The sequence below is a fragment of the Ovis aries genome, chromosome 12 (assembly GCF_016772045.2).
Source record: "Ovis aries strain OAR_USU_Benz2616 breed Rambouillet chromosome 12, ARS-UI_Ramb_v3.0, whole genome shotgun sequence".
Taxonomy (NCBI): Eukaryota; Metazoa; Chordata; class Mammalia; order Artiodactyla; family Bovidae; genus Ovis; species Ovis aries.
This window is the reverse complement of record NC_056065.1, coordinates 4,445,201-4,473,092: the sequence shown is the minus strand read 5'-3', so window position 1 is coordinate 4,473,092 and position 27,892 is coordinate 4,445,201. Positions and strand designations below refer to the sequence as shown.

Sequence of the window (27,892 nt, the reverse complement as noted above, 5' to 3'; positions counted from 1 at the left end):
CTCCCCTTAGATCTACAGAGGAACTGGGGGAAAACAACCACATAGAAGCTGTTGCTGAGCCACCAAAAGCATTTGAGGGAAATTGTCTGGAGTGTTATGGCCGTCCCCAGGGCAGAGAAATTTAGCTCTACTGGACATTTATCTGAGATCAAGTTGATTGTTTGGGGATGGTAGATTTATTTCAGCCTAGAAGCCAGGTAGAAAGTCAATGATTTCATAATAATCCCACCAGGGAAAGACAAGTTCTGATGGGCAATCAGCCTAATTCCACCTAACACATCTCCACCCTCCCAGGGTGGCTGGACTCCACTGTGCCCTCTGTAGGAAGACTGTAGTCAGGCACACCTGGGGCTAATCCAAGAGTATAAGCTTTCCTAACCTTGTAACTCAGGTTCAAGATCAAGAAAGCGTTCCCAAGAGAAAGAGGGAAAAGGCGGCAAGGAACTCATTTCTTCTTTGGGTGAAGCTTGCTCTGGGCATTTACTTGCTGAGTGTTAAGATAAAATAATAATGGGCTGAGATTAGGAAGAGGAGAGTGAAGCACTCATCTCAGGCACAAAACTTGAGGGGGCAAAAGTCTCTTTGATCAAGATACAGAATGTTTTAATGCAGTAGCAAAATTAATGAAAAAAAATCCATGGTGAACAAAGATCGACAATTTAAATAAAGACAGAATCTGACAGTGCCATGCCGAGCCATGTTGGAATCCAGGACAACAGGGGAAATGAGTACTAATACCTGTCTGTGCCGTGCTTCGTCTCAGGCACGTCTGACTCTTTGCAACCCGATGGACTGTAGCTCACTAGGCTCCTCTGTCCATGGGGATTCTCCAGGCAAGAATACTGGAGTGGGTTGCCATGCCCTCCTCCAGGGCATCTTTCCAACCCAGGGATCAAACCAAGGCCTCCTGCGTCACAGGCAGATTCTTTACTGACGGAGCCACCAGTGAAGCTCAAGAATACTGGAGGAGGTATAGCCTACCCCATCTCCAGGGGATCTTCCCGACCCAGGAATTGAACTGGGGTCTCCTGCATTGCAGATGAATTCTTTACCAGCTGAGCTAAACAGGGAAGCACTCATATCTATCTATATATGATCTATCGAGCCATTTATATATGTTTATCATCCATCTATATCTATCTATGTATCTATATCTGTAAATATGTTTCTGTGTATCAATGGTGATTAATTTTTCCCAGAAATATATGATGAAAATATCAGTGATGAGTTTCTTCCCTTAAAATCAGAAAAGTAAAATTATAATAAATTGTGTTTGGGACATAAATAACATATTTAAGCTTAAAAATAATGTGAGTTGTAATACAATTACTTTTCAAATTTTCAATAATTTTCCACTACCTTAATATCTTGAAAAAATAACATACACAAAATAATAAAAGTATATGTTTAGGGATGTACATCTTTCCCCTTTACATTAGGCTCCAGTGTGGCTTGGCACAGCACTAATAATCATTACTGCTTACTGATATTCTCCTATTTGCCAAGCAATAGGCTTGGTATAATTTACGTCACATTCACTTGGGATACTGCCACATACAGGAAAAGGGGATAAACTAAACCCCAAAGTATCAACGAGAACTCTGGGTTAGAAACAGTCCAAATGTGTGCTCTACAAATCTCCATCGATGTAGGTTATCCCAGTTTTCCCAAGACTGAGGGGCGTCCAGGACATCGGGCTTTCACTGGAAATGTCACAGGCAAATCTGGGAGTTACTCCCTCTCCATCTATGTGACCTTGGACTAGTTAACTCACCTCTTTGAGTTTTCTTTTCTTAGCCCCCAAATAGTGATAATTCAATTTACCTCAGAAATTTGTTTAGACATTTAAACAAATGATGCATGATTTGTGGACATAGCACCTAGTGAGTGATCAATTCTTTTCAAAAAGATTTGAACCAAATCATTCAAATAGAGAATGATGTTAGTTGCCTTGATCGTAGTAGGTGTGTGGTAAATATATATTCAATTCAACAATTTGATCAGCATGTATTAAGTACCCACTATCTTGAATGTCATACTAGATACTGGAGTACGAAGATAAACGTGACAACTCTTTATCCTCCAGGATATTTTGTCCTAATGAAAAGGGCTCCTTTAGACATGGCCCTGGACACACCTGGGGAGATGATTGGGAGAACTGGACTTACCTCCGGAACCATGTGAATTGTGTAGAGAGAGGGCGCCCTCTTACCGGAGTTCAGGAAGGGCTGCTGTCTGCAGTCTCCTAGGAGTCTGTCTCAAACTAAGAGGCTTCCGATTCTGTATCTGTAAGTCACATGAAGGAAGTCAGCTCCAGCAGGTGAGGGCTAAAACTCCCTTGGAATTTCTCTGGTGACAGTGTACTTCCTCCCAGCCTGAGGCAGTTTAATTGCAGGCTGGATTACCTCAACACCTTCCTCCACGAAGAAGCACTTCTTGGGGATTACTTGTTATAGTTATTAGTTAAAGGAAACCTCTTTCTGTTTGCCTCCCAAAAGGAAGGTAAAATGGTAATCAGGACAGAAAAGATACCTGAATTACAGAACTGAAAGAGAATTCCAAGAGGTGCTTTCCCCTCCTCTACACCCAGGCGCCCTAACCAGGTTGCTCCCTAACCCAAACACCGTAGACTCACTCCCCTATTTTCTGTTGCCCTTGCTTTTCCCACCACTTCTCTTCAAAAATGGCTACCCTATTTTCCCTCCATTCATCACTGAAGAGTGGCCCCCAATGCTTTATTCCTAAACTACTTTGGCCCAAAGCAATCTCTCTCTTCTCTGATTTCCAATAGCAGATTTTTCTTTGGCATGTGAGAATCTAATGTTGCCCTCTGTGACAAGGACTAATCCATCAGGCAGGACCACACCTCTAGGCAAAATTAAATTAAGGCACCTGAGATTAACCCTCCAACAATGCTTTGAAAACTCTCAAAATGGTAGAAAGTATAATGTATTCCTTTGCAACTTTTTTTCCTATTCAATATCTAAGACTCTGAAATACTGTATTTGAGTCCAGAGATTCCATAGTTAACAGGAAGACTGGCATGTTGTTTTGTCTTTCTGGATTTCAGTTTGTAAAATGGGAGCAATAGAATAGATAATGTATAAGACCTTTTCCAATTCTGACATTCAATGTCACTATGATGCTTGGCTCATCTATCTTTGATCAGAACACTCCTTTTAATGTCTTCCTAAAGTTCTTTGAAAATGGAGACTATAACTTTTCATTATAAGGCTTGATAAATGTTGAAAACATGTGTGAATATCTAAATATCTCTTGAGTTTATGCCTGTTTTTCCATCCTTGTTGCTAAGTAAACAATTTCTCATCCATAACTGTGATTGAAGTAAAATTGAGAAACATGGTCTAACAAGACATTCAGTAAATATAAGCTGTCCTCCCATCAGTCAATTCCTTTTCATTAACCATGAAGAACCCAACTGTTTTGTTCTAAGTTACCTGTAATGATTAAGTCAACTTAGTTATTCACGTGCAATCTCAACTGACTTTAATAATGAAGTCTGTCCTTTTCCTATATCAGAATATGTTATTCTTTTAAAAATCTAATGAATAGATCCCATTCTGCACTCTGCACAAACACCAATTCAATTTACCTGCTATTAAAAAAAAACTTCCTCTGCCTCACCCTAACCTTTTTCTCAGTCTACACCACCACTTACCAAGGCAAAATGTATCCCTTCTTCCCACCTGCGGAGCTTACCTTTGTTTTGTATAGCTCTTTTGTAGTTAGCACAGTGAATTCACTTTTTTGGTTATATATTTGTATCTCCCACTAGCTTGAGAGCACCTTGTTCAACTTCATGGTCCCAATACCCAGTGGTTCCTGGAAAGCGCTCAGCAAAGGTGCCTATTGTATAGCCCAAGGAACTTGGTGACTATTGAATTAACACATTGATTTCAAGTTTTTCCTTCTTTATTCTGTAGCCTAAAACCACAGGATCTCAGGCTTAGCTGAACCTGAAAATGGAGACTTACAAATTAATCAGTAATTACCAAAGAGCCTAAAACTAGACTGAGAGAGGAGGATGGGGACACAAGAATGAAAAATGAGCTAGTTGGAGGGTCGAAGCAAAATTAGTTATGTGAAGGAGTTGGGACTTTATCCAAAAGCAAGGTGTTACGAGGGCTTTCAGCAAGGAGCAATTCAATTAGAGAGACACTGGAAAATCGCCTTCAGGGAGGAACTGGAGGCAAGGAATGCAGCCATTGACGTGCTCCCAGAGAGATTTCAGTGTGGCTTCAACCAGTAGCAGCAGCACAGAGAGATGTGGATGGACTTGAGGGAATTTGAATACTTTTTTTTTTTAAATTTGGAGGCTGATTAAATGTATAGTTTAGGGCACGGGGGAGTCAAGGATAGTAAAAATTGGGCTAGGCTGAATCATATGCAATTTCCATCTGTGTAGGTCAAGATGGTCTGATATTACAAATGAACTTATCTATGAAACTAAAACAGACTCACAGAGAGAACAGACTTGGTTGTCAAGGGGGGAAGAGGGAATATACTGAATCGCTTCGCTGTATACCAGAAACCAACACAATATTGTGAACCAACTATATGGCAATAAAAAAAAATTAAAAATAAAAAAAGACTGGTCTGATATGGGCCTTGTCAAATGATTCGATCAAATAATTATTATTATAATGATAATATATATAAAGTATCCTAAGCCTAGTACCTGGACTGACATATTAAGTACTGTAGACATTATAATCATAGTATATAATATGTAGTATGTATAAACTAATACATGTAAACTGAGTCTCATGTAATTCTCATAAAATTCCATTAAAAGAAATATAAGCTTTTTGAGGGTAAGAATTTTGTCTGCCTTGTCGACTGCTGTATTACAAATGCCTAGAATAGGTCCCAGTTCATAGTAAGCATTTAATAAATGTGGGTTGAATAAATTATTATCTCTTTGAGGTAGGTCTTATAACTCAACTTTCTGAGGAAGAAACTTAAGCTTAGAAGTTGAGTGGTTTTCCCAAGTTCCCCCAGCCAGTAAATGGCAGGACTTACTCAAAAAGCATCTTTTTCTACTGTTATTACTGATGTGAGGATACTAAGGCCCAGGGAGTCAACATGGAGATGAAGGAGACAGCTGGTGACAGGATGGAGACATTGACCTAGTTGGAATTTATTACTCTTTGCATTAAATTGTGTGTTCTTAGGGACAAGGGGCTCCAGAAAGGTGGTGGGAACGTGTCAGGGGGCAGGATCCCCAGTCCTACTTCTGGCCCCGTGTACAAGGAAGAGACCTGACACGATGTCCAGTTGGAAGAACAGACCACCCATCTTATCTGTCTGAGAACAATCCATAAAAACAATTTTTCTCACTCTAGTACTCTTGCCTGGAAAATCCCATGGACAGAGGAGCCTGGTAGGCAGCAGTCCGTGGGGTCACTAAGAGTCTGACACAACTGAGCGACTTCACTTTCACTTTTCACTTTCATGCATTGGAGAAGGAAATGGCAGCCCACTCCAGTGTTCTTGCCTGGATAATCTCAGGGACAGTGGAGCTTGATGGGCTGCCGCCTCTGGGGTCGCACAGAGTCAGACACGACTGAAGCAACTTAGCAGCAGCAGCAGCAGCAGCACTCCCCATCATCCCTCCCAGGATTCCTGAATCACTAGGATAATTCCATTCTATCATAGGCAATGCCAGCTGCTTAAGGACCCATTTCATAGGCAATAAACAGGATGGGTGTCATTACTGAGTTTGTGAAGCAAGCAAGGAACTGTTGCAACTCACTCTCAAGTCCTGAAATCAGAAGGTTTTCAAACTTCCCAATATAATGAAACTCAGCTTTTCTTGTAGCATTTATTTTTAATCATACCATTCTAAGAATATGTTGATTCAGTATTGCAAATAATTGCTGGAAATAATTGCAAATTATTCCCACACCTTCTGTAACATGACCTACTCAAGTTGTAACAAAAATTACTACAAAGTTGGACAAAAGTGAAGTAGGGTTTTATTGTCTCTTCCCTTTGCAAGCTGACCCCTGCCTGCTGATATAATCCTGCCTGTAATGCAAGCATTTCATCATTTAATTTGGGGGGAGCCCAGGGGGACCCCTGCCACAATATCACTCCTAGAGTATTAGAGCTAAAAGCGATTTCAAGTGCATCTAGTCCAATTCCTTCATTCCACAAATGGAGAAACTATGGTTCAGAGTGATTAAGTAACTTGCCCAAGGTCACTTAGCTGGTAAAAGATTTAAGCATTGGAATCAATCAAGTATTCTTTCCAATAAATAACACTTTTAACCCATTGTGAACAGTAGGTAGCATCCCTTGAAAATGGGAGAAGCTTTCCTATCACAATTCTGGCAGAAGAAATAAGTTTTCTATGGAAAGAATGTAGAGGGTGTTGATTGGCCTAAATGGGATTGAGAACCAGGAGACTTCTAACACTTACTTTCTCACCAACAACTGTCAGGGTGACCTTGGATGACCCATGACCAGTCCTTACATTTCAGGCATTCACCTGAAATGTAAATTAATTCACCTGAAATTTTATTGATTCATCAGTAAAATGGAGAATAAAACCTATCTTGCCTGTCTGGCTCATTGATTTGCCAGGAAGTTTTAAAATATATGCATAGTTATGCAAATCATAAAAAAACAAGAGTAGATTTTGATTACTGTTTGTATATAATAGAATAGATTTTAAATTATTGTTTCCATAAACATGTACTAACTAAATGACTTCAATCTGCAAGACACTGCTGAATGCTATGAATATTGGTGATGCCTCAGGAGGTCTCACGCCCTTGGCTGCTTTATAGCCCCTCTGGGGGGACATGGCACCTGCTTACAGAACACAGAGAAAATCAACACTTTCTGCTGGGAAAGATTTCAGGCAGGAGGAGAAGGGGACAACAGAGGATGAGATGGTTGGATGGCATCAGCAATTCAATGGACATGAGTTTCAGTAAACTCTGGGAGTTGGTGACAGACAGGGAGGCCTGGCCCAGAGTCGGACACGACTGAGAGACTGAACTGAACTGAACTCAGTGAGTAGAGGGTAGGAGCTGAGGAAAACAGAGGAGAGAGGCTCACACAGTGGAAGGTTTGAGCTGACCCTTTAAATGGACGAGGAGGAGGAATAGGGCATCCAGCACAGAGATGACTGGGACGGCAGAGCTGACAAGGTGTTTGAGGACAGGCAGGTGAACCAGCAGTGGCAGACCTAAGTTGGAAATACGGCCGCATCATTGCTGCTGCTGCTGCTAAGTCGCTTCAGTCATGTCCAACTCTGTGCGATCCCATAGGCGGCAGCCCACCAGGCCCCTCTGTCCCTGGGCCTCTCCAGGCAAGAGTATTGGAGTGGGTTGCCATTTCTTTCTCCAGTGCATGAAAGTGAAAAGTGAAAGTGAAGTCTCGGAGTCCTGTCCGACTCCTAGCGATCCCATGGACTGCAGCTACCAGGCCGCATCATTAAGGAGCACAAATATCCTGCCAAGGATTTCAATTTGAACTGGAAGTCTAGAAGCCAAAGTTGTAGCTCTAGCCTCAGCCTCATCCCACTGTGTGGTCTTGGGGAAATCACTTCCCTTCTCTGAACGTGTTTCCTCATCTGTGAGTTGTGCAGTAATGATTTCTTAAGTCTCTTTCAGCTGGGCCTTTTGATTCTATAATTCTTTGTTTTTGCCCTGAGGCAAGAGGGAGCCATGAAGAGTCTTAGAGTGAGAGACACGGTAACAGCTCTGCACTAACCAGGAGATTTTCAAGGGCCCCGCCATGCAGAGCGCACTGTCAGGGCTCAGCTGGAATGGATGGGGATGGTGTGACTTGGCAGAGAAACGGGGGTACATTTCTTGAGCACACCAAGCTAACTTTCAGGAGTCTCAGAACTGCGGTTTAGCGCAAGATCGGTGCCCGGGGCAGAGGAGGGACACAAAGAATGCTTTCTTTTGAAATAAACCCGGCTTCTTAACCAAGCCATTTTTGGGCAGGAAACAATTTTCTAAAAAACCATAAAAGGAAACCCAGCGACTCCTTTTCTCCCACGGCAAGTCCTGAGTTGACAGTTCAGGGTTTTCCCTGTGTGTGATGACATCACACTTGCTGGCATCTGGGCTTCCTGCCCGATGTATCACTTGTCAGGGAAACACGTAGCAGTTAGGGTTCTGCTGAAGGAAGACTCAGCTCCCTGGGTGGGCAGGTGGACGCCTTTCTCATTCTCGGGCCTGCGGCAGAGAAGCTTGGCCCCGCCTGCGCCTGCGGCCTCGGCTGCCTCCCTGCTGGGTGGGGGTGGGCGGAGTTGCTGGGACTCCCTGCGAAGCTGCATTGTCAGTTCCGGGTCCTCAAAGCCGACAGGGTGAGTGACGTCATTTCCCTTTCCTACTTTTTTCCATCGTGTCTGTCCAACCAGCCCGACTTGCTGCCAGCCTTTCTCCTGACATTTCCTCTGACGTATCTGAGTCCCCCAAAGTTGGCTAACCCCTCCCCCTCCTGTCTATAAAGTGGGAGCCACTGCGAAAACCCTCTCCTAGACACCCAGTCTGGGAACAGAAATCCAGACAGGAGCTTGAATTAAGTTTCCTCATCAGGAGAATCCCATGGACGGAGGAGGCTACAGTTCATGGGGTCGCAAAAGAGTCGGACACGACTGAGAGACTTCACTTTCACTTTCTTTCACCTAGGAGATAAGGATGTCCTCAGTTCTTTTCCTTTTAATTCCCAAAACAAACTGCAGTTCTCCTTGTGTGGACACTGAGCTGGATGACCCATGAATACCAGCAGGAACAGGCTTAATTTCTTGGGACCTCTCCTGGGACCTCAGGGCATGGTGAGGGGAAGAGATGCTTTAATATAGAAGTTCCTAATCTGGCAGAAGGAGAGTGGGAAAAAGCCACATCTTATCTTTTCACTAACCTCTAGTCAAAATTTAACTTTTTTTTTTTTTTTAATTTCAGAGGATAGGAAACAAATATAGACCACAGTGGTATTAGCAGTGCCTGTAACCTTGTTGCTGATAGAAATCACAGATATTCTGTGTCCCATTATGGTTGTTTTAGATATCTCAACACTCATCACTGCTTAGAAATGTCAATAATTTGTAGGCCCACTGCTAGATCTTGTTAATGCATTATAGAGAAACACATTTATTATATAATACTAATTGTCATTTCCATATTTTGATAGCTGTATATTAATAAGATTGTTTTCCTTTTCAATTTTATATATTTTATGCATTTAGAAACATTATTAAAAACCATAGGCTTTACTGATGTGCCAAAGGGGCCCATGGCACACGAAAGGTTAAGAGTCTTTGTTCTAATGGCAGACGCAAAGGCCTGTGGGTATAACAACCATACTTTCCCAATTGTGACAGGCAGTTTGAGAAGAATGAGGCTGTTATAAGGATGATGGGAATGTTTGTTATCAGGACGTTCCTGGAACAATTCCAAGTCTGTGTTCATCACAGGCATAGGGAGAAGGGAGTGTCAGGATGACTTCTAAGGGCTAAGAAGTGTATCAGGGAAGGTTACTTGGAGAAAGTCCAGTTTGAGTGACGATTTGAAGAACTAATAATTTTATGAGCTTTGAGGGTGGAGAGACAGAGGCAGAAGCAGAAGGACCCTTGCTCCTTACAGCAGGAAAAGCTGCAACAAAATCCCTGAGACCAGAGAGCACTGTGGTACCTGGAGGATGGCACTTCTGTGGGTGTTGGGTAGGGCAAGGCAGTAGGTTTTGAAAAAGATTGAAAAGAGTCAAAATGCAATGAACTGTGAACAACATTCTGAGGATATTGGATTCAGACTTTTCATTTCTAAAGAATAAGTGACTGTTTTCTTTTGGTAAGCTGCTCAGGATCTAGATATCATCACACACATCCCAGGAACTCAACAAAATTGCTTATTGATGTCCTTCCTTAACTAAATTCAAAGCACTTTATCATGCACTGTTTCCCTGCAAAGAGAGTGAGCTCTCTGATGCCAGCAACTCTCACAAAAGACTTCACTTCTAGCCATCTGGACGTAATCCCACTACTCCACGGTGACCACTGAGGGATGTCATCTGCACCCTGTCTCAGGGGTATCTCATCAAGACTTTAGCTGTTCTTCTTGGGTTAGGTGGGGGGGGGGGTGTTTTAGAGGCATTGAGGAGGTGAGGGAGAGAAGGTTCTTTCTCCCCACTCACAGGGCTACTGGATCACATTGCTCCCTAGAAAGCTGGGGTTCAAGTTGGCATGATATCCTAAGGGCCCAGGAGTGCAGTGGAAGCCACCAAACTTCAGGCTTCAGGATATAAAGAGAGTAAAACAACAATTGGGCAAAATTGAAACCCAAGCCAGGGAGGCCAGAGAGAGTTCTTCTTGCTAGGGGCTAGAGACGGGGACATTGACTGGAAGATAAGAGAAAGCCAGAGATGTTCTAAAAGCCAAACGGCAAAGCCATAGGCTTCCTCCAAGAATCCAAGAAGGAGCTGCCTAGACATCTGGAGTTGCCTTTGCTGCATGCCTTTGAATTCGCTCATTCAAAAACTAAATATTTACTGAGTGCAGCATTCACACAATAGCTATTCATGAGGAGCTTAATCTAGAGAGGGATGGGTGCCAAGATATTTCTGTCATGTCAAGAACTGGAAAATCACTCTAGGTCCCAAGAACGCAAATGTGGTTGAGAGGTGGGAGTGAAGAAGGAGCAGGAGGAAGACTATTTCTGTCCTGGCGGTGGGACTGTGGTTCTCGGGAAGTTAAGTCTAGGCTGGGCTAGAGTAGGAAAGCGACAGGATGTGGCTGCAGGCTCTTCTGTTGTTTGTTTATGGCACTCACCGTGTGCCAGGCACTACACGTTTCATAAAATATTAACTCACTTGATCTTTGAAGTCAAGTGAAGTGAAAGTTGTTCAGTCATGTCTGACTCTTTACAACCCCACAGACTATACAGTCCATGGAATTCTCCAGGCCAGACTACTGGAGTGGGTAGCCTTTCCCTTCTGCACGGGACCTTCCTAACCCAGGGATCGAACCCAGGTCTCCTACATGGCAGGCAGATACTTTACCAGCTGAGCCACAAGGGAAGCCCAAGAATACTGAAGTGGGTAGCCTATCCCTTCTCCAGGTGATCTTCCCAACCCGCAGATCAAACTGGGGTTTCCTGCATTGTAGGTGGATTCTTTACCAACTGAGCTATCAGAGAAGTTGATCTTTAGGCAACCCTTAATGCAGGGATGAGTATTCTCTTTATTTTCCAAATAAAGAAACTGAGGCACAGAGTCTTCTTTGAGTATCTAGGAAAGTGACCAGACGTCCAGACCAAAGCCATGCTGAGATAAACTTATCTCCGGGTATGAAAGCTGGATTTTGAAACCTCTCCTGGTCCCAGTGCCTGAACCAAGCCTTAAGGCCACGCAGAAGAGGTCTCTTTCACAATATTCAGTCCTGACTGACAGTGGTTCCATCGCAGAGACCTGAGACTGGGCTAGGTTTCCATAACAGAGCTGCAAATGTACAGACTAGCTCTAGAGCTCATAATAACTTTTTAAGAATATGCATGCATGCCAAGTCTCTTTAGCTGTGTATGATTCGCTGCAACTCTATGGACTATAACCCGCCAGGCTCCTCTGTCCATGGTATTCTCCAGGCGAGAATACTGGAGTTGGTTTCCATGACCTCCTCTAGGGGATCTTCCCTTCCCAGGGACTAAACCCATGTCTCTTAAGTCTCCTGCATTGGCAGGCAGGTTCTTTATCACCAGTGCTACCTGGGAAGCACTTTTAAGAATATATCCTCCCCCAAACTCCTTGAGAGTCCCTTAGATAGTAAGGATATCCACCCAGTCCATCCTAAAGGAAATCAGTCCTGAATATTCATTGGAAGGACTGATACTGAAGCTGAAACTCCAGTGCTTTGGCCACCTGATGTGAAGAACTGACTCATTTGAAAAGACCCTGATGCTGGGAAAGATTGAAGGTGAGAGGAGAAAGGGATGACAGAGGATGAGATGGTTGGATGGCATCACCAACTTAATGGAAGTGAGTTTGAGTAAACCCCGGGAGTTGGTGATGGACAGGGAGGCCTGGCATGCTGCAGTCCGTGGGGTCACAAAGAGTCAGACACGACTGAATGACTGAACCAAACTGAACTGAAACTCCTTGGCCAAACATGACATGCTGACCCCTGAGTCTACCTCCAGGAATGATCAGTTGGCTTCTGCCACTGAGCAGGGGCATTTGTTCACAGCTGCAGAGGACGTCAAGTGAGTTGGATGTACCCAGGATTGTGTTAGGCGTAAACAAGCTTCAGGAGAGTCAAGGCAAGAGTTTCACACTGGGATGAGTCTGTATCAGAGAAAGGGCATGGGCAGGAGAGGCTGCAGGGGGCAGTCTGAATAGCAGGAGAATCCGGAGGGCTACCCGGCTTGGCTGGCCAGATAAATCTTCAAGCACCTGTATGAGGGGCTCAGCTGAGAGCTTCCTGGAAATACAGACACAGAAGACAGCACAGCTGGCCTGGGCCAGTGCCTTTTGCCTTGTCATACTTGCTAGTTTGAAAAAAAAAAAAAATGACATGTAAGAAGAAAGATTTCCCAAGACAATGGTGTTTCATGGGAAATGAGATTAAAAAAGCTAAAATGCCTGAATAGAAACAACCATCATTTTAGTGAGCACCAACTTCACAGCTACTATAAATGGCATCTTGGATCCTTATTACAATCCCCACACATGAGGAAAGGGGGGCACAGGTGAAGTGAACTGTTCAAGATCACGCAGCAGGACCAGGATTTCACATGAAAGCCAATCCTCTTATCCATTTGGACAAAAAAGTGTGAAAGTCATTCAGTTGTGTCTGACTCTTTGCTACCCCATGGACTGTAGCCCACCAGACTTCTCTGTCCATGAAATTCTCCAGACAAGAATAGTGGAGTAGATAGCCATTCCCTTCTCCAGGGGATCTTCCCAATCTAGGGATTGAACCCAGGTCTCCCACATTGCAGGGAGATTCTTTACCAGCTGAGCCACCAGGGAAGCCCAAGAATGCTGAAGTGGGTAGCCCATCCCTTCTCCAGCAGATCGGAGCTGACCCAGAAATGGAAACAGGGTCCCCTGTGTTGCAGGTGGGTTCTTTACCAGCTGAACTTCCTAGCAAATTCATTGTTCCAAAAGACAGCTGCCCTGAGCATGTGTGGCTGTCAGCAACCCACGCTGGAAGTTGAAAGGAGGCTAGAGTGTCCTCCAGGAGGAGACCAGACTCAGCAGTGCCAGGAACATCGTGTAACACCTTCAGAAGTCAGCCTCTGCTTCTTCGCTCCGTGTTGGTCCATAAATGTGTGTGTAACTTCACAAGCTTGCTGCTGGCAAGTCCAGGCTCCTTTTTACACAGCTGGGTTTAAAGATCTGGCAGCCAGTGTAGCAACTTGGGCTCTGGGTTAGATAGCTTGGTCCAAACAAAATGAACCTCCCCAGCAGCAAAGGGAGAGAGCACCAGATCCAGGAAGATCAGACCTGGGTTCACTTTCTGGACCTGCCATCCCTCAGATGTGACCTCAAGCAAGTCCTCCCACCTCCCTGAGTCTCAGATGCCTCTGCTGGTCACGTGGGAATGAGACCTACAACCTCCTCCATTCCTCTGAGCTTTAGTGTGTTAGTCGCTCAGTCATGTCTGACTCTTTGTGACCCCATGGACTGTAGCCTGCCAGCCTCCTCTGTCCATGGAATTCTCCAGGCAAGAAAACTGGAGTGGGTTGCCATTCCCTTCTCCAGTCTCTCTTCCCCACCCAGGGATCGAACCCAGGTATCCCTCATTGCAGGCAGAGTCTTTACCATCTGAGACACAAGGAAGTGAAGCCACATACAGAAAGTACCCACAGGGTCCTGCCGCAGGCTATGTGTTCCCTCCCCTTGCACCTGACCTGTGGAAGCTGAGCCCCAGATTTCTCCAGGGTGCCTCCTAGGAGCTAATCAAGGACTCAGAGGCCATGGTTTGGGAGAAAATTGTATACTTGGTTCCTTAGCAGGCATTTATTAAGCACCAGCTGTGTGCTTAATAAATAATAACACCAAGGAACAGAAGCACAACTCTGTGCCATGCCCCCTGTGGTCTACACAAGAGCCAGGACACGTTCTTCAAGCCTGGAAGGAGAGCAACGACAGATAGGCAAGTGAAAGAGTCAAAGTGAAGTAAGCAGGTGGGATATATAGGGGGGTTCAGTTCAGTTCAGTTCAGTCGCTCAGTCCTGTCTGACTCTTTGCGACCCCATGAATCACAGCACGCCAGGCCTCCCTGTCCATCACCAACTCCCGGAGTGCACTCAGACTCACATCCATCGAGTCCGTGATGCCATCCAGCCATCTCATCCTCGGTCGTCCCCTTCTCCTCCTTCCCACAAACCCTCCCAGCATCAGAGTCTTTTCCAATGAGTCAACTCTTCACATGAGGTGGCCAAAGTACTGGAGTTTCAGCTTTAGCATCAATCCTTCCAAAGAAATTCCAGGGCTGATCTCCTTCAGAACGGACTGGTTGGATCTCCTTGCAGTCCAAGGGACTCTCAAGAGTCTTCTCCAACACCACAGTTCAAAAGCATCAATTCTTCAGCGCTCAGCCTTCTTCACAGTCCAATTCTCACATCCATACATGACCACAGGAAAAACCATAGCCTTGACTAGCCGGACCTTGGTCGGCAAAGTAATGTCTCTGCTTTTGAATATGCTATCTAGGTTGGTCATAACTTTCCTTCCAAGGAGTAAGCGTCTTTTAATTTCATGGCTGCAGTCACCATCTGCTTTAATAGTTTTTCCTCTCTCCCTCTCTGATTCCATCTGCTCCTCCTCTACTTTTGCACCCACTGATAAAACAGTGTTTCTTTCCTACAGGTACAGCGCCTTATGCCAGTAAAGCTCCTCTTCCATTGTCCACCATGCGTGTAAGGTGGAGTAGAACACCTGCGTTGGGTATTATTAAAAGATAAACTGATGCATATTAAAAGAATTTTACCCTTTTATTTGAACAAAAATCTCTTGGAATCAGCAGCACCAAACCGGAAGTGGTTAGGAGCTCTCAGTAGTCAGGAGCCAGCTGGGAAGGACCTATGTAGAGGAGGTGTGAAAGTGAAGAAAGAAGCTGTTTGATTGGCTGTGGCTTAACGTCTAGTTGGCTCTCAGTGACTGTCCTCAGCGTTTTTATTTCATAACCTTGAGGCATTTGCAGGCTTAGATTCTGGTTTGCTTACACAGACCCCACCTAGGGCATCACAGCCACCTCACTCCAAGGGTCTCCTTGTTTACTTAACTTAACAAACCCCAGTCCCGTAACTAACTGTGTGACCCTTAGTGTGTTGTTGAGCCTCACTAAGCTTCAGGCCTCATCATCTGTGTAATTGGGTTGTTAATAATCTTTCCCATAGAGGGTTATCATGAGGTGTAGAGGAGAAAGCAGAATTATTTTCACTGGTGCATAATACGTGCTCAACACCTGGACACTGATGTTGACAGTAGAGCTCACCCTGGAAGCAGGCTGTGGGGACTGGAAGCCTGGCTCTGCTGCTTATGATCTGTGTGACATCAGGTATTTCTTGACCTCTATGTCCAGGTTCTTCCCCAAGGGTTAACCATCTGTATGGTTAACATTCAAAGAGGGGGGCTTTTTTCCTTTTATTTCACTCTCATTTCTATAGGACTGTCTAGAAAATTAAAATGAAATATATATTCATAATATATTACATTATGTGTATTACTTAGATGACTGCTTGGCTTACAAAAGCACTAAATAAGTGTTTTCCATTATTTTTGTTTTTAATTCATCTAGATCACGTATTCATGAAATGTGAATTTAACACTAAGTGCCAGACAATGAACAAACCTATCCTCATGGAGCTTACATTTGAGTAGAGAAACAGACATAATAAAGTAGAATGCTGGGGAAGCAAAGAAAGGGTATAAGATGTGCTGAAGGTGGAAATGGGGGAGTTTATGCTTAAACAGGACATCCTTTGAGTAAAGGTCTGGAGAAGGTGGAGGTGCAAGCCATGCAGGTGTCTGTGGGAAACACCCCCGCGGCAGTCACAGAAGATGAGATATGCTCTCATGAAGCTGGTCTTGCCATCATCCAGTCAGCTCAGGATGAACATCCAGCCAAGTCACCTTGAGAAGGTTGAGTCCTCTGTAAAACTGCTTCCTCTTAATAGCCTGTTAATCCCACTCGAGCATAACATTGGAGGTTTCTTTTAATCCTATCTCAGTTTAGGTGTATGTGTGCACGCAAAGCACAAAGGCCCTAACATGAGGACAAGCCTGATGTGTTTTAGAGACACAAAGCAGGTGAGCGTGGTTGAGTGGTACTGAGCCTGGGCAAGAACAGGGGACATAGTGCGAGGAAACAGCCAGGAACCTCGTGCGAGTGCAGATATGAGGGCCTCTCCAGCCATCATAATGCTCTGGCTTTCACGTGATAGCACGGGGGTCAGTGTCCACACTGCAGACAACTGAGGGTTAAGGCGACGTGGTGACCTGTCCTGGGTGGATCACGGCAGACTTGGAGCCAGACTGTGATTCCTGGCTCGGCAGTCTTTACACTACACGTGCGGCTTCCCACTCTGAGGGCTGCGGGGCCCTCATCTCACTCATAACTCACAGCAACACCTGGAGACCAGTGTTATTATCTCTGTTTTACCCAGGAGGACATTGAGACTTACAGCCACTAAGTAACTTGCTCAGAGTCACATAGGATTGGAGTCAGGACTGGCTGACTTCAGACACTAAAGCCTGTTCTATGAAATCTCTTTCCCAGGTAGGAATAAAGAAAGGTTGCTTCAGCCAGCCAGTCAGAGTATAGATACAGGACCCAGGATCGTACACGTAAAGCACTTATTTCAGCATCCAGCACATGGCAGCTGCTCAGTAAGTATCGATTCTTATTGTCATTAGCCATCTGAAGCCTGCCCACTAGAAGTTGGTGCCCATTTTGGCGAGAACCCCTCTACCCAGAATTCCTCTTGCCTTGGGCTTCAGTCATTTAGCTTTGTCACCATGACAACCATCCCTTTGTTAGAAATACCTTCTCTCCAACTCCACATGCATACCTGTGGGGGATGAATTTAGGGCCTGAAAAGATATATCTAGGTTGGGAGCAATAAGAAAGAAATGACAGAGAGACAAGACAGACATGTGGGCAGCTTTGGGCAGGAAAGAGCTCTCTGCAGGAGGCACCAGCTCTGCTCACCTCTGGCCCTGGCACACCTTCCACATCTTTTGATCACACACTACTTTGTCTAACTTGTTGTTTCTTTACATAGATCAAAGAAATAGAAGTGAAGAGTAAGTAATTAACACATCACCAGATCTCCTCCCCAGCTTCCCTTTCACTGATCTTTTGAACAAACTGTGTGAGCAAGATAACATCTAAAGAAATAAGAAAGGTCAGACAGAGTTAACAAGCCTGCACACAGTGGGGGATGGTGGCGACTCTGACCCCCCCACCCACACCCCCAGCCCATCTCAATGATTAACTGAGGTTACTTCCCTGTTTCCCTTTAAAAGCTTTTACGTCTGAGCAGAATCTTCAGAGGTGGTTTTGGGGGGTCCCCAGATTGCTGGCATTCTGAATAAAAGGCAACTTTCCTTTACATCAACATTTGTGAGTACTGATTTTGAAAGCTGTGAACAGTGGGACCCAATTCAATAACAGAGAGACAGAGAGAAAAGGTAGAAACACAGAGAAAGAGAGATCAGAAATGGAGTGACGGCGAGGAGTCATGATTAGAAGTCCTGTGCTCACCCTCTTGATCATTATGTGGAGCACAGGTGCTGGGTGGAGTCCAGTCTGAAACCCTTCTCTGTACTAACTCACTTCGAGTAAATTTTTATCCCTTTCTAGGCCTGTTTTCCCATCTATTTTTGTTCTTCAAGGCCCGTTTCATTTCTTTATTTTTAATTTATTTGTTTTTGGCAGTACTGCATGACTTGTGGGATTATTTTGTTCCCCAGTCAAGGGCTGAACCCGGGCCCTTAGCAGTGAGAATTCAGAGTCCTCACCACTAGACCACCAGGGAATTCCCCAAGGCACCTTTCATTTCTCATAGTCTCCATTCATGGTCCTTGACTGGCCTTCCTAAAACAGAAGACACTTCCACTGATTGGTAAAGAAGAGAATTTATTCAGAAAAAAACCAGTCAGTACAATATGCACCACAGGATATTGCTTAGCTCACATCACAGACATGGGATAAGAAACTTCACAATAAATTAGGGAAGCCCACCCTCTCCCTCCAGGATGGCCCCACAGGACCTCTCAACAGACATACTTTGTTATAAAAATAAAACCAGTAGACTGCTTGGATACCTTCAGGTGAGATCAGACAAGCTGGGCCCAGCCGGTGAGATTTTAGCCACAAGGTGAGGTATGCTGAAACCCAGAATTTCCCTTTACAACACCTCAGCCCAAAGAAGAGAATTCCAAACAAGCAGGAAGACGTCCTCAAAAAGACCCTCATTTGCATAAAACAGGGCCTCCCCCGTCTCCCTCACCTTCCAAGTTGGCTGTCCCCCACCAGAAACCTCTCAGGGGCTGTTCATCCTCCCAAATTAGGTTCCTTGTCTTGAGGCAGCTGAAGTTCCTTGATGATGCTTGTCAATCCAGGCTAGAAAGACGTCCAGCTCTCCCAGAGACTTGACGGCAGCAGCCCGGACCTCCAGCTGAAACCATGCAAATCATCATCATAGCCTGCCTTTCTGAGCTGTGCCATAGTTTTCAGTCACTCGCCCCATGTTCAGGTCCCCATGAGGTTTGCTTTTTATGCAACCATTCTCTCTGCAGGGCACACAGACCCTAAATTATTTTCCTAACACATGACCTAAATTGTTTTCTATAAACAGTTAAATCATGTCAGTAACTTATAAACAAAATAAGAAGTTCTTCATTCTTTGCCCTCTGTTTTTCTTCATCCTATATGTCACAGAAAAACAAACAAACAAACTTGCTTTGCTGGAAGCTCTGCTTGCTTTCCTGTTGACATCAGCTTGGCCTACTACTGCCACTCTCCCTGAAATCCACAGTGCCCGAGGGGCCCAGCAATGAGAAGGGGGAACAGCATGTCTCCGTTGGACGCTGCCGCCCCTAAGAAGGTGTCCTACCCAAAGTCACACAGCCAACTGGCAGCGGAGTTAGACTGGAACCCAAGTCTCCTGACTTACCCTAGCTCTTCCTCAGCAGAGTGGAAGAGATGGTAAGATACAAAAGTATGTCCTGTGGAGCCAGATGGCATGGGATCGAGCCCTACCTCCATCACTTAGTTGTGGTGTAAACTTAGTTAAGTTACCTAACCTGTTTGTGTCTTGGTTTTCTAATGTATCAAATATAGACAATGGCTGTAGCGTTGTAAGGAATAAGTGTGCTGCTAATGGCTTTAGTGCACTTAATACCTGGCTCATAGGAAGAACAATATGAATTTCTGCCATTGTGATGTTACTCTGTGGAGCCTCTCCATAAAGAAGAAGAGCTCTGAACAGACCTTGCAGCTCCTTGTTATTCGAAGCATTGACTTAATCTGGGAGTGTGGGTGAACCGCAGAATCTCAGACCTCATTCCAGGTCTACCAGCCAGAATCTGCATTTCAACAGAATCTCTAAATGATGCAGGTAAGAGACCGTGCTTCTAACTCCACCTCTACATGAGGTATGCGTAGGACATCCGCTCCTACACGAGAGGCGTGCTCCACCTCCACGTGAGGTGTGCGTACGACATCCGCACCTACATGAGAAGCGCTGTTCATCACCACACAGGACGCTGATCACAGTGCCTAGACACAGCGACACAGAAACACGCTACCAGGGAGCACGCTTCATGCATAACAGCTTACAGTTCACTGGGGCTCTTTGCTCCCTCTGCGCTGTGCGTGCATACTAAGTCACTCAGTCGTGTCCAACTCCGTGTGACCCCATAGACTGCAGCCCGCCAGGCTCCTCTGTCCTTGGGATGCTCCAGGCAAGAATACTGGAGTGGGTTGCCATGCCTGACCTGGGGATCGAACCCGTATCTCTTACGTCTAACCTGCATTGGCGGGCAGGTTCTTTACCACTAGCGCCACCTGGGAAGCCTTCCTCTGCCTCAGCCCTATCTTAAACAGTGTGTGCTTTCCCTCAGATCTGAACATAGTTCTGATATGTGAAAAGGAAACAGTGGAGGCATAATGGGGAGAGAGAGACCAGGAAATTAACAAGTGAGGTAAGACCAACACACTCTGCAGACACAGAACTGGGCAGACCGGCCATCAATACTGTTGAGTAAATGGATGAATTTGAGCAGGGAGGAGGCTGCCCACTCAGGCTGCTGCACCCCATCTCTCCCTTCCCTGTCCTCTCCCCCTCCCTTACCTGATCATAGTTGTCATGGATGATTCTGGTTGCATTGGTTGCTTCCTGTCTGCAGTGACACAGCTTCTGTTGCAATAAAATGGAGATAGCATCCATCAGAAGACTTTTCCACCCTGGCTCACTCTTAACACCACCTCCTATGTGAGGAGTGATAGTTCTCCTTCCTCCCAAGGTGAGAGTCGGGTGAGTCAACCCAGGCTGGGGCAGCAGGGGGCTGTAGGGGCTGTTTGTAGAATCACCTTGCATGTCACCAGGGCTGGAAAGGCCTGGAGAGCAGGGGCCAAATCTGTCTTGTCACCACCCTGTGAATGCAATACCACTCTAGGCAGGCACTCAATATTTGTTGGGCTAGTTAATCAAATAACTGGTTAAACACATCTTCACGTAAGTGGGACAGGGGTCATGACCTCTTCTAACAACTTCAGGATCCAAGGCACAGAGAGGTGAAGTAGCTTGTCACAAAGTCACCGGGAAATCATTGGCAGAGATGGGGCCAGAACCCCCGGGTTTTCTCCTGGTCTAAGTTTTTATTGGCTCTTGGGGGCTCAGTTTCATTTCTGAGGTTTGTTTTTAACAAATCACAATGAGTGTATAGGTGATGCTTATATAGGATAGGCTATATACCAGGGAACCACCCAGAGGTTGACTAGTATGGAAACCCCAAGGGCTCGGAACAAAGAAACTAGGGATGTGCCTATGATAAGCCCAGAATCCTCAACACACCCCTCTCACAGGCCAGTCCCGGGATCACTTAAGAGATCACTTTGAGGTAAGTTGGTCATCCCAGGAAGATTATCCATAAGGAAACCGGGTCTGAGGAGGAGGAAGCCCTGGGCGAGGAGGAAGCCCTGGGCAAGGAGGACCCACTAGAAGTGGTTCCTGACACTTCTGTCCCCGTGGATGACAAGGCAGGGGATTTCCCTTGGGCCCAGAACCATTTCAGAAGGCCACAAAGGGCCAGCGTGTCCTGGGCTCCATGGGGCAGGCAGGAAGTAGATGCTGGTGACTCACACATTGTTGTAGAGTCTTCTGCATGTAGAGGAAAGAGTTGGCAAGGCTGCTGATTTTTCTCATGATTTGGGGGTTCAGCTCCTGATGGTCCTTGAACACCCTGTCCACATAAAATGCCAGGAGGTTCTTGGTCACGCAGCACACATCTAAGGGCTACAGACACAAATTAAGAATAGCCCCAAAGGACCTCTTCTCTTATTATCCTAGAGACAAAAGCAGCCTGCTTGGGTTGGGGCAAAAAGGAGTGAAATAACTAAAAGCCTTTTTTTTTTTTACATTTTTATTGGTCTCAAAGTGTCCTCTTAATGACACCAAAGCTGCTTATGACAGAGTCACCAAGAAGAGATTGCAGTTCTTACCCTCTTTTCATGTGGCCAGGAGATATATTCACAGGGGATGGCGCCCAGCTATAGGCTAGAATGCTCTCTACAGCATCCCCTGACATATCATCACTAACTTCAGCTTAACTGTTTCCAGGGATCAGACACCTCCCTTTCAAAAGGAGCGATGTCTGAACAGCTTTCCTGAAAAGCACTTCCTTACACTGTACTGAAGTCTGAGTCTCTGGAACATCCTCTAGCCACTAACAGCCACTCAGTGACTGCTGCATGTCAGGCTTGTGCTAGGCACGTATTCCTTTCAGTGTGATGACTGCTCGTCTCTCCTCCAGTGTGTTCTTTTTAAATTTCAGGGATCACTTGGTTGGAGTGGAGATGTGCAAAAATGGAAACTGACAGCGGCAGAAATGCATGCATCTGGGCAGGTCCTCCTCAGAAAAGCTCCTGACTTCCTTGGGCATGGCTCAGGGCAACTGGCCAGCCAGAGTTTCCTTCTTGCAGTTTGCACTCCACCCTAAGAGCCAGTGTAGGAGAGCTGTAGGTCAGCCTGAGAAAAGAAGGGTCTGCAGCAATGTACATCTATATCTTCATTAGCATTAAGGCAGCAAAGCCTCCTTGGCCCGACAGGTAGCTTTTCCTGGATGGAAACTGAACTTGCTACACAAAACCTCTCCTCTTCCTCTGCTCCTTCTAATTCCCTTCACCAAAGGAGTAAAAAGTTGTAACCTTTGTCTCATCAAAGAGGGAGAAGGGAAGAGAATAAATATGACGATGAACTGTATACTTATCGACCACTTGCCTTAGGCCACATCAACTATTTCTAGACCTTGAGAGGACGAAGAAACAGGGGCATGAGACTTGAGAGTCTATTTCTGACAACCACTACTAACTAGACATTCTTTCTCCCAAGACGTCCTTTGGTCATTTGAAAATGATGGTTTCAGAGCAGATGACCTTTGGGTCCCTTCCAGCTGTAACATCCTGTAAGTCTCCTATACCATTGACCAGAACAGAATTTAGGAAGTGTCTCCTCGTGTTTACCATAAATAAATCAGGCCTAATAGAATGCCTAGAAGAATGATCTTGTGCCTTGTACTCTGTCACATAGATAACTGAAAGAACTGGGTTTCTCTAGAATGCTATCAAGGACAGGAGGAGCTCGCTTTTAAAGGTACTTCTCATTGGCCCCTTCTGTGAAGTGAACCATCACCTCATACATCAGCTGTTTTCCAACACACGGACTCTCAGCACCTCTAGTCTGGCAATTAGACATTCTCTCCCTGCCTTCTGGCCTCAAGCTGTCTATTGTGAAGACCATCACCAGACTGTCTTTCTAAAAGACTTTGTGGTCACCCACTCTGGTTCCAACACCCGCAGGAACTCTATGTGGCCTGTATTATAGGTCCCTGCTCAGAGCTCTCTGGCTGTCCAGTGGCTAGGATCCCACGCTTCCTCTGCTGGCGACACAGGGTCCCCCGCTGGGTAACCAAGATCCCACAAGCCACTCAGTACGACCAAAAATAAATAAAGCTGAGGCTCAGCCTGGCTTTCAAGTTTGCCTCTTTTTTTTTTTTTTCTGTCTCGCCTCATGGCTTGAGAGATCGTAGTTCCCTGACCAGGGATTGAACCCACACCCTCGGCAGTGAGAGTACAGAGTCCTGATTACGGGACCACCAGGGAATTCACCCCAGCTGCCCCTCTGTTCCCTGATATGTATTTCCATTGATCTTACACACCTATTCTCCCCAAACCCTTCCTTTCTTTTAGCCACTAACCCCAAGCCTCTTCAGCTTTTGAGACACTGCTCATTGTCTCAGCTTCCCCACAAAACCACAAAAGTCACTCTAAGCCATAGAAATCCTGCCCCATCTGAGCATGTGACACCTTAATCACTGTTGGGGTGAACACCCTCCCTGGGGTTCAAGTTCCCCAAGAAAGGAGCACACCCTCGCACATTACCTGACACGTGAGGAGTCGGCGGAGCCTCAGAGTCCAGGGAGGTCAGGGAAGAGGCGTGCACAGGCACAGATTCCCCCTCAGCCCTGGGCCACTTCCCCACAAAACGCCAGAAGATGAGTGAGCAGACAGAGGCTGGTACCTTAATGCCATGCAGGGTCTCCGATGGGGACAGGATGGTGACGTTTTGGAAGGTGTCCTTAGCTTGCTATGGAGGAAAACACGATGGGCACAAGCAGTGAGGACTTCACATCCTCCAAAGACACCGAGGTGATGAGCAGGAGCTGGCTGTCACACTAAGGTAAAGTGAGGCACGCTCCCACGCCTTCACCCCAAACCCACACTCACAATGGCTGTTTTGATTCCTCGGAAGCTCTCCTCCATACGGTGCAAGTTCGTGGAAATCAGGCATCTCCTGAGGCCTCGGGCGTGCGCTGAACACAGGAAGAGCCCGGCACCCAGGAGGCAGAGGGAAACGCACAGTGCCTTCATGTCCTGCGGGGAGGGGTGGAGTGAGCTTTCCGGCCAAGAGACCCTGACTGAGTCTCCCTTCGGACCTCGCAAGGCCGGTCAGAGTGCAGCCCAGAAAGGAGGACTCAGGACCTCAGCCTGCGGACCTTAGGGCATGTCTCCTCTGGCTTCTATGAATCAGTTGAGTTGGCCCTTCCTTGTACCCCCCACTGCACCCACTCCCCCCGCCCCCGCCCGGGAAAGCCTGATCCACAGTGTTCTCCCAACTTTCAAGGAGTGAATTTGTGAGTAAATCATTCACATGACTCAACACAGCTCGTTTTTCAACAGGGGTGAGAAGCGGTTTTTTGTTGTTTTTTTAACAAATTAAATAAAACAGGGTTGGTAATATGCCCTAGAAATTAGGCAATAGATCTGAAAAAACCATAAAACACATTTCACTTTTTTATGTTTACCCCTAAAAATAGGAGACATCTTTTTATTATATCCCCACTTGGTAACTAAGTTACATACCCACTGTGTCTGCTTAAAAGCACTCCTTTGATGCCAACTATATGGCAACCCACTCCAGGACTCTTGCCTGGAGAATCCCATGGAAGGAGGAGCCTGGTAGGCTACAGTCCATGGGGTCGCAAAGAGTCGGACACGACTGAGCGACTTTACTTTACTTTACTAGGAAGATGTCACCAGCTGAAGAAGATGGGAAAGGGAGGTACGGGGCCTCTAATAATCCGTTAGCTGCAGTGTCGAGGGAGACCCACAGATGGCAAGGTGGCGGCTTCCCCTCCATCACCCATCGAGCCAGGAGGTGCCAGGGATTTACTCACCCCTCGCTAACCTCTAACCAGGGCCAGACCCAGATCCCTGCTGCCCTCGCCCCCTGCCCAGTTCTCACACCCCCTCCTGCCTCTGTCCTTCTGTCTCTTTTCAGTGAACCCCTTTCAGTGGTGCCATGTAATATATCTTGAGAAAAGTGCCCCAAGCATGATTGTACAGCCTGCTGAGTTCTCCTCCTCTGACTTTTCCCAGCACCAGCACACATTTCACAAACAGAGCCAAGCATTAAAAATAAGTCAGAGGGCAACACTTGCGCATGGACTGGCCTCTGCCCAGCGTCGTCCATGGTACAGACTGAGCGCTCGGTTCCAGCACGTGTGTGCTGTGTAAGGTGTGTGGGCGCCACAGTGGACGAGAGGGGGGCCGCGAGCATAGGAAGCCAGCTGGGGGCTGTGGACTCCCCCACTTCTAACCACGCCTGTGGGGAGCGTGAGCCGTACCCCCCTTCCCCCGACCCCGGGTCATCCCCCAGAGTCCCAGGCTCTTCTCCAGAAGCTGAGAAGCAGTGACTCCTGCTTAAGAAACCGTGTTCCCTCACTTCTCCTTAACTCAGCAGCATTCCCAGCAAGGGACAGGTGTACGCTGAGACCTCACTGGAGAGCAGGCATTGTGGTAAAGAGCTTGATTTCTCTTCTTGCAACCTGTTTCTAGCAGAACAAGGAAACAGACCCCATTGACAGGGCAGGCAATAGAATCCTCTCTCCCCTCAAAAGACAGCTGGAGTGCTTCTGGGGAGACAAGTGACTAAAGGGGTCACAGTTTTTCTGCTGACCACTCTCAGAAGCAGTGGGGTGTTGCCTGCTTACCCCTAATGGGAGCCTCGGAAGAGAAAGATGTCCCTCAGGGGATCCCAGCCTTTTCACCGGATTCAGGCAACAGTAGTAGCTAACATTGATCATGCCTGCCTCATGCCTCGGGCTCCATGCCAAGTATTTTCCATGGTTATCTCATGCTCCCAGTCAGCCTCTAAGGGTGGTTCTCTTTCCATCCCCTTTTTACCTGAGACGGAACTGACTCTTAGCGAGGTGGAGAAACCTGCCCAAGGTACCTGGCCCCTGAGCGGCGGCGGAACCAGGATGGGAGGGCAGGTGGCCGCTCCCCTCACCTGTGCACCGCCCCCTAGATCTCAGCGGGAGACCCAGCAGATCCCCTCGCAGCAGACAGACAGGAACAAACTTCTGCCAGGTCCCACCGAGCCTGTGATACTCCTTATATTTAAAGATATACTTAAAAATAAATAAATAAAGATATACTTAATAACTGCAAATGATTAAAAATATATATACTATAAAGTTCCCAGAAGTTTTTAGAATTAAAAGAAGTTTATAGTAAAGGCTAGACTCTTTTCGATTTGAACCCTCCTGCACTGCTCTGTGAGTGTGTGTGTTTGTCGTATCCGACTCTTTGTGATCCTATGGACTGCAGCTCGCTAGGCTCCTCTGTCCATGGAATTCTCCAGGCAAAAATACTGGAGTGGGTTGCTATTACCTTCTCCAGGGGATCTTCCTAACCCAGAGATCGAACCCATAGCTCCCACATTGCAGGCAGGTTCTTTACCATCTGAGCCACCAGGGGAGCCCCCTACACTGCTGATGGGAATGTAAATCGGTGCAGCAGCTGTGGAAAACAGCGTGGAGGTTCCTCAATAAACTAAACAAGGAGTTACCACATGATCCAGCAATCCTACTCCTAGGCGTATATCAAACAAAAATATAATTCAAAAATATATGTGCAGCCCTTTATTCATAACAGCACTATTCACAATAGCCAAGACATGGAGACAACGTAGATGTCCATTGACAAGACGAATGGACGTGTACAATGGAACATCACTCGGCCACAAAAGTGAATGAAATAATGCCATTTGCAGCATCATGGATGGACCTAGAGATTATTGTACTATGCGAGGTAAGTCAGAAAGAGAGAGACAAAAGATGTACTTATATGTAGAATCTAAAACATGAAACAAATGGACATATATATGGAACAAACCGGACTCTCCTATATGGAAAACAGACTTGGGGTTGACAAGGGGGAGGGGAGTCAGGGAGGGAAGGACTGAGAGTTTGGGATTAGCAGACACAAATTACTGTGCATACAACAGATAAGCAACAGGGTCCTTCTGTGTAACAGAGGGAACTATAGTCAATATCCTGTATAAACCACCATGGAAAAGAATATGAAAAAGTATGGATATAGCTATATATACATAACTGAATCACTCTTAAGTTAACACAACATTGTAAATCAATACACTTCAATAAAACTTTAATACGATCATCAAGTTTCTGAAAACAAAACAGATCCCTTCCTTTTCCCTTTCTTCCTTCCCCCTTTCCCACTCTGCCTCTCTACTTATTGAGAAGAAAGGACTAGAAAGTTCAACCGAACACCCCTCCCCATTCTACAAAATGCCCAGCACCTGGACCACAGGTCACCTCTCTGCAGCTGTAATGGAAGAGGGCTGGGAAGGTGATGAGCAAAGCCTCAGGATGGACGCCGCCAGCCTCACCTCTCACAGGGTGCTCCAGGGCCGGCCCTATGCCTTCTCTCTGCGCTCCTTGCCACTTGGAAAGGGCTGGTCACTTTTATGCAGGTGAACACAAGGAAATGCTGTCAGGGTTTAACTGGGTGGGTCCATCTGGGGGGAGATCGTTTTTCCCCACCTTTCCTTAGCATCTTATTTCCTGAATTGTTTTCTTTTTCTTTTCAGATACAGCTGATTAATCATTATTAAGAAATGCGTCTTTCTTCTCAGTCTTGACAGGCAGCTTCTAGGAAAAATGAGCTCCCTAACTTATGCAAATGAGATGTTCTTGCAATTCAGTGTCCATACAGAAAAATCCAAGTTAGATCACTTTCCTGAGAGCTGTGGCATGTCACCAATTGTACCCTGCAGGCAACGTCAGGAAAGCAATCTTCTGACAGCCACGCCCC

At 46.0% G+C, this 27,892-nt stretch overlaps 1 protein-coding gene across 1 annotated transcript; it reads right to left on the bottom strand.

Annotated features, from left to right (window-relative positions):
• Window positions 1-18,104: 18,104 nt before the first annotated feature.
• Window positions 18,105-27,518, bottom strand: IL19 (interleukin 19). The gene is made up of 6 exons (XM_012186967.4): window positions 27,468-27,518; window positions 23,996-24,142; window positions 23,790-23,855; window positions 21,354-21,506; window positions 20,343-20,408; window positions 18,105-18,665 (listed from the first exon to the last, which is right to left on the bottom strand). The coding sequence occupies exons 2-6, from the start codon at window positions 24,137-24,139 to the stop codon at window positions 18,555-18,557; spliced, it is 540 nt and encodes a 179-aa protein (XP_012042357.1). The 5' UTR covers window positions 24,140-24,142; window positions 27,468-27,518; the 3' UTR covers window positions 18,105-18,554.
• Between the last annotated feature and the right edge of the window lie 374 nt (window positions 27,519-27,892).

What these genes read in the sequence shown, in the direction of transcription:
- IL19 (XM_012186967.4), bottom strand. Translation starts at nt 24,139, where the DNA reads ATGAAGGCACTGTGCGTTTCCCTCTGCCTCCTGGGTGCCGGGCTCTTC. An exon ending in GAGGAATCAAAACAGCCATT is followed by an intron (nt 23,856 to 23,995) that starts GTGAGTGTGGGT and finishes TTTCCTCCATAG; the next exon opens with CAAGCTAAGGACACCTTCCA. An exon ending in TCCATGACAACTATGATCAG is followed by an intron (nt 18,666 to 20,342) that starts GTAAGGGAGGGG and finishes GCATGGTTTCAG; the next exon opens with CTGGAGGTCCGGGCTGCTGC.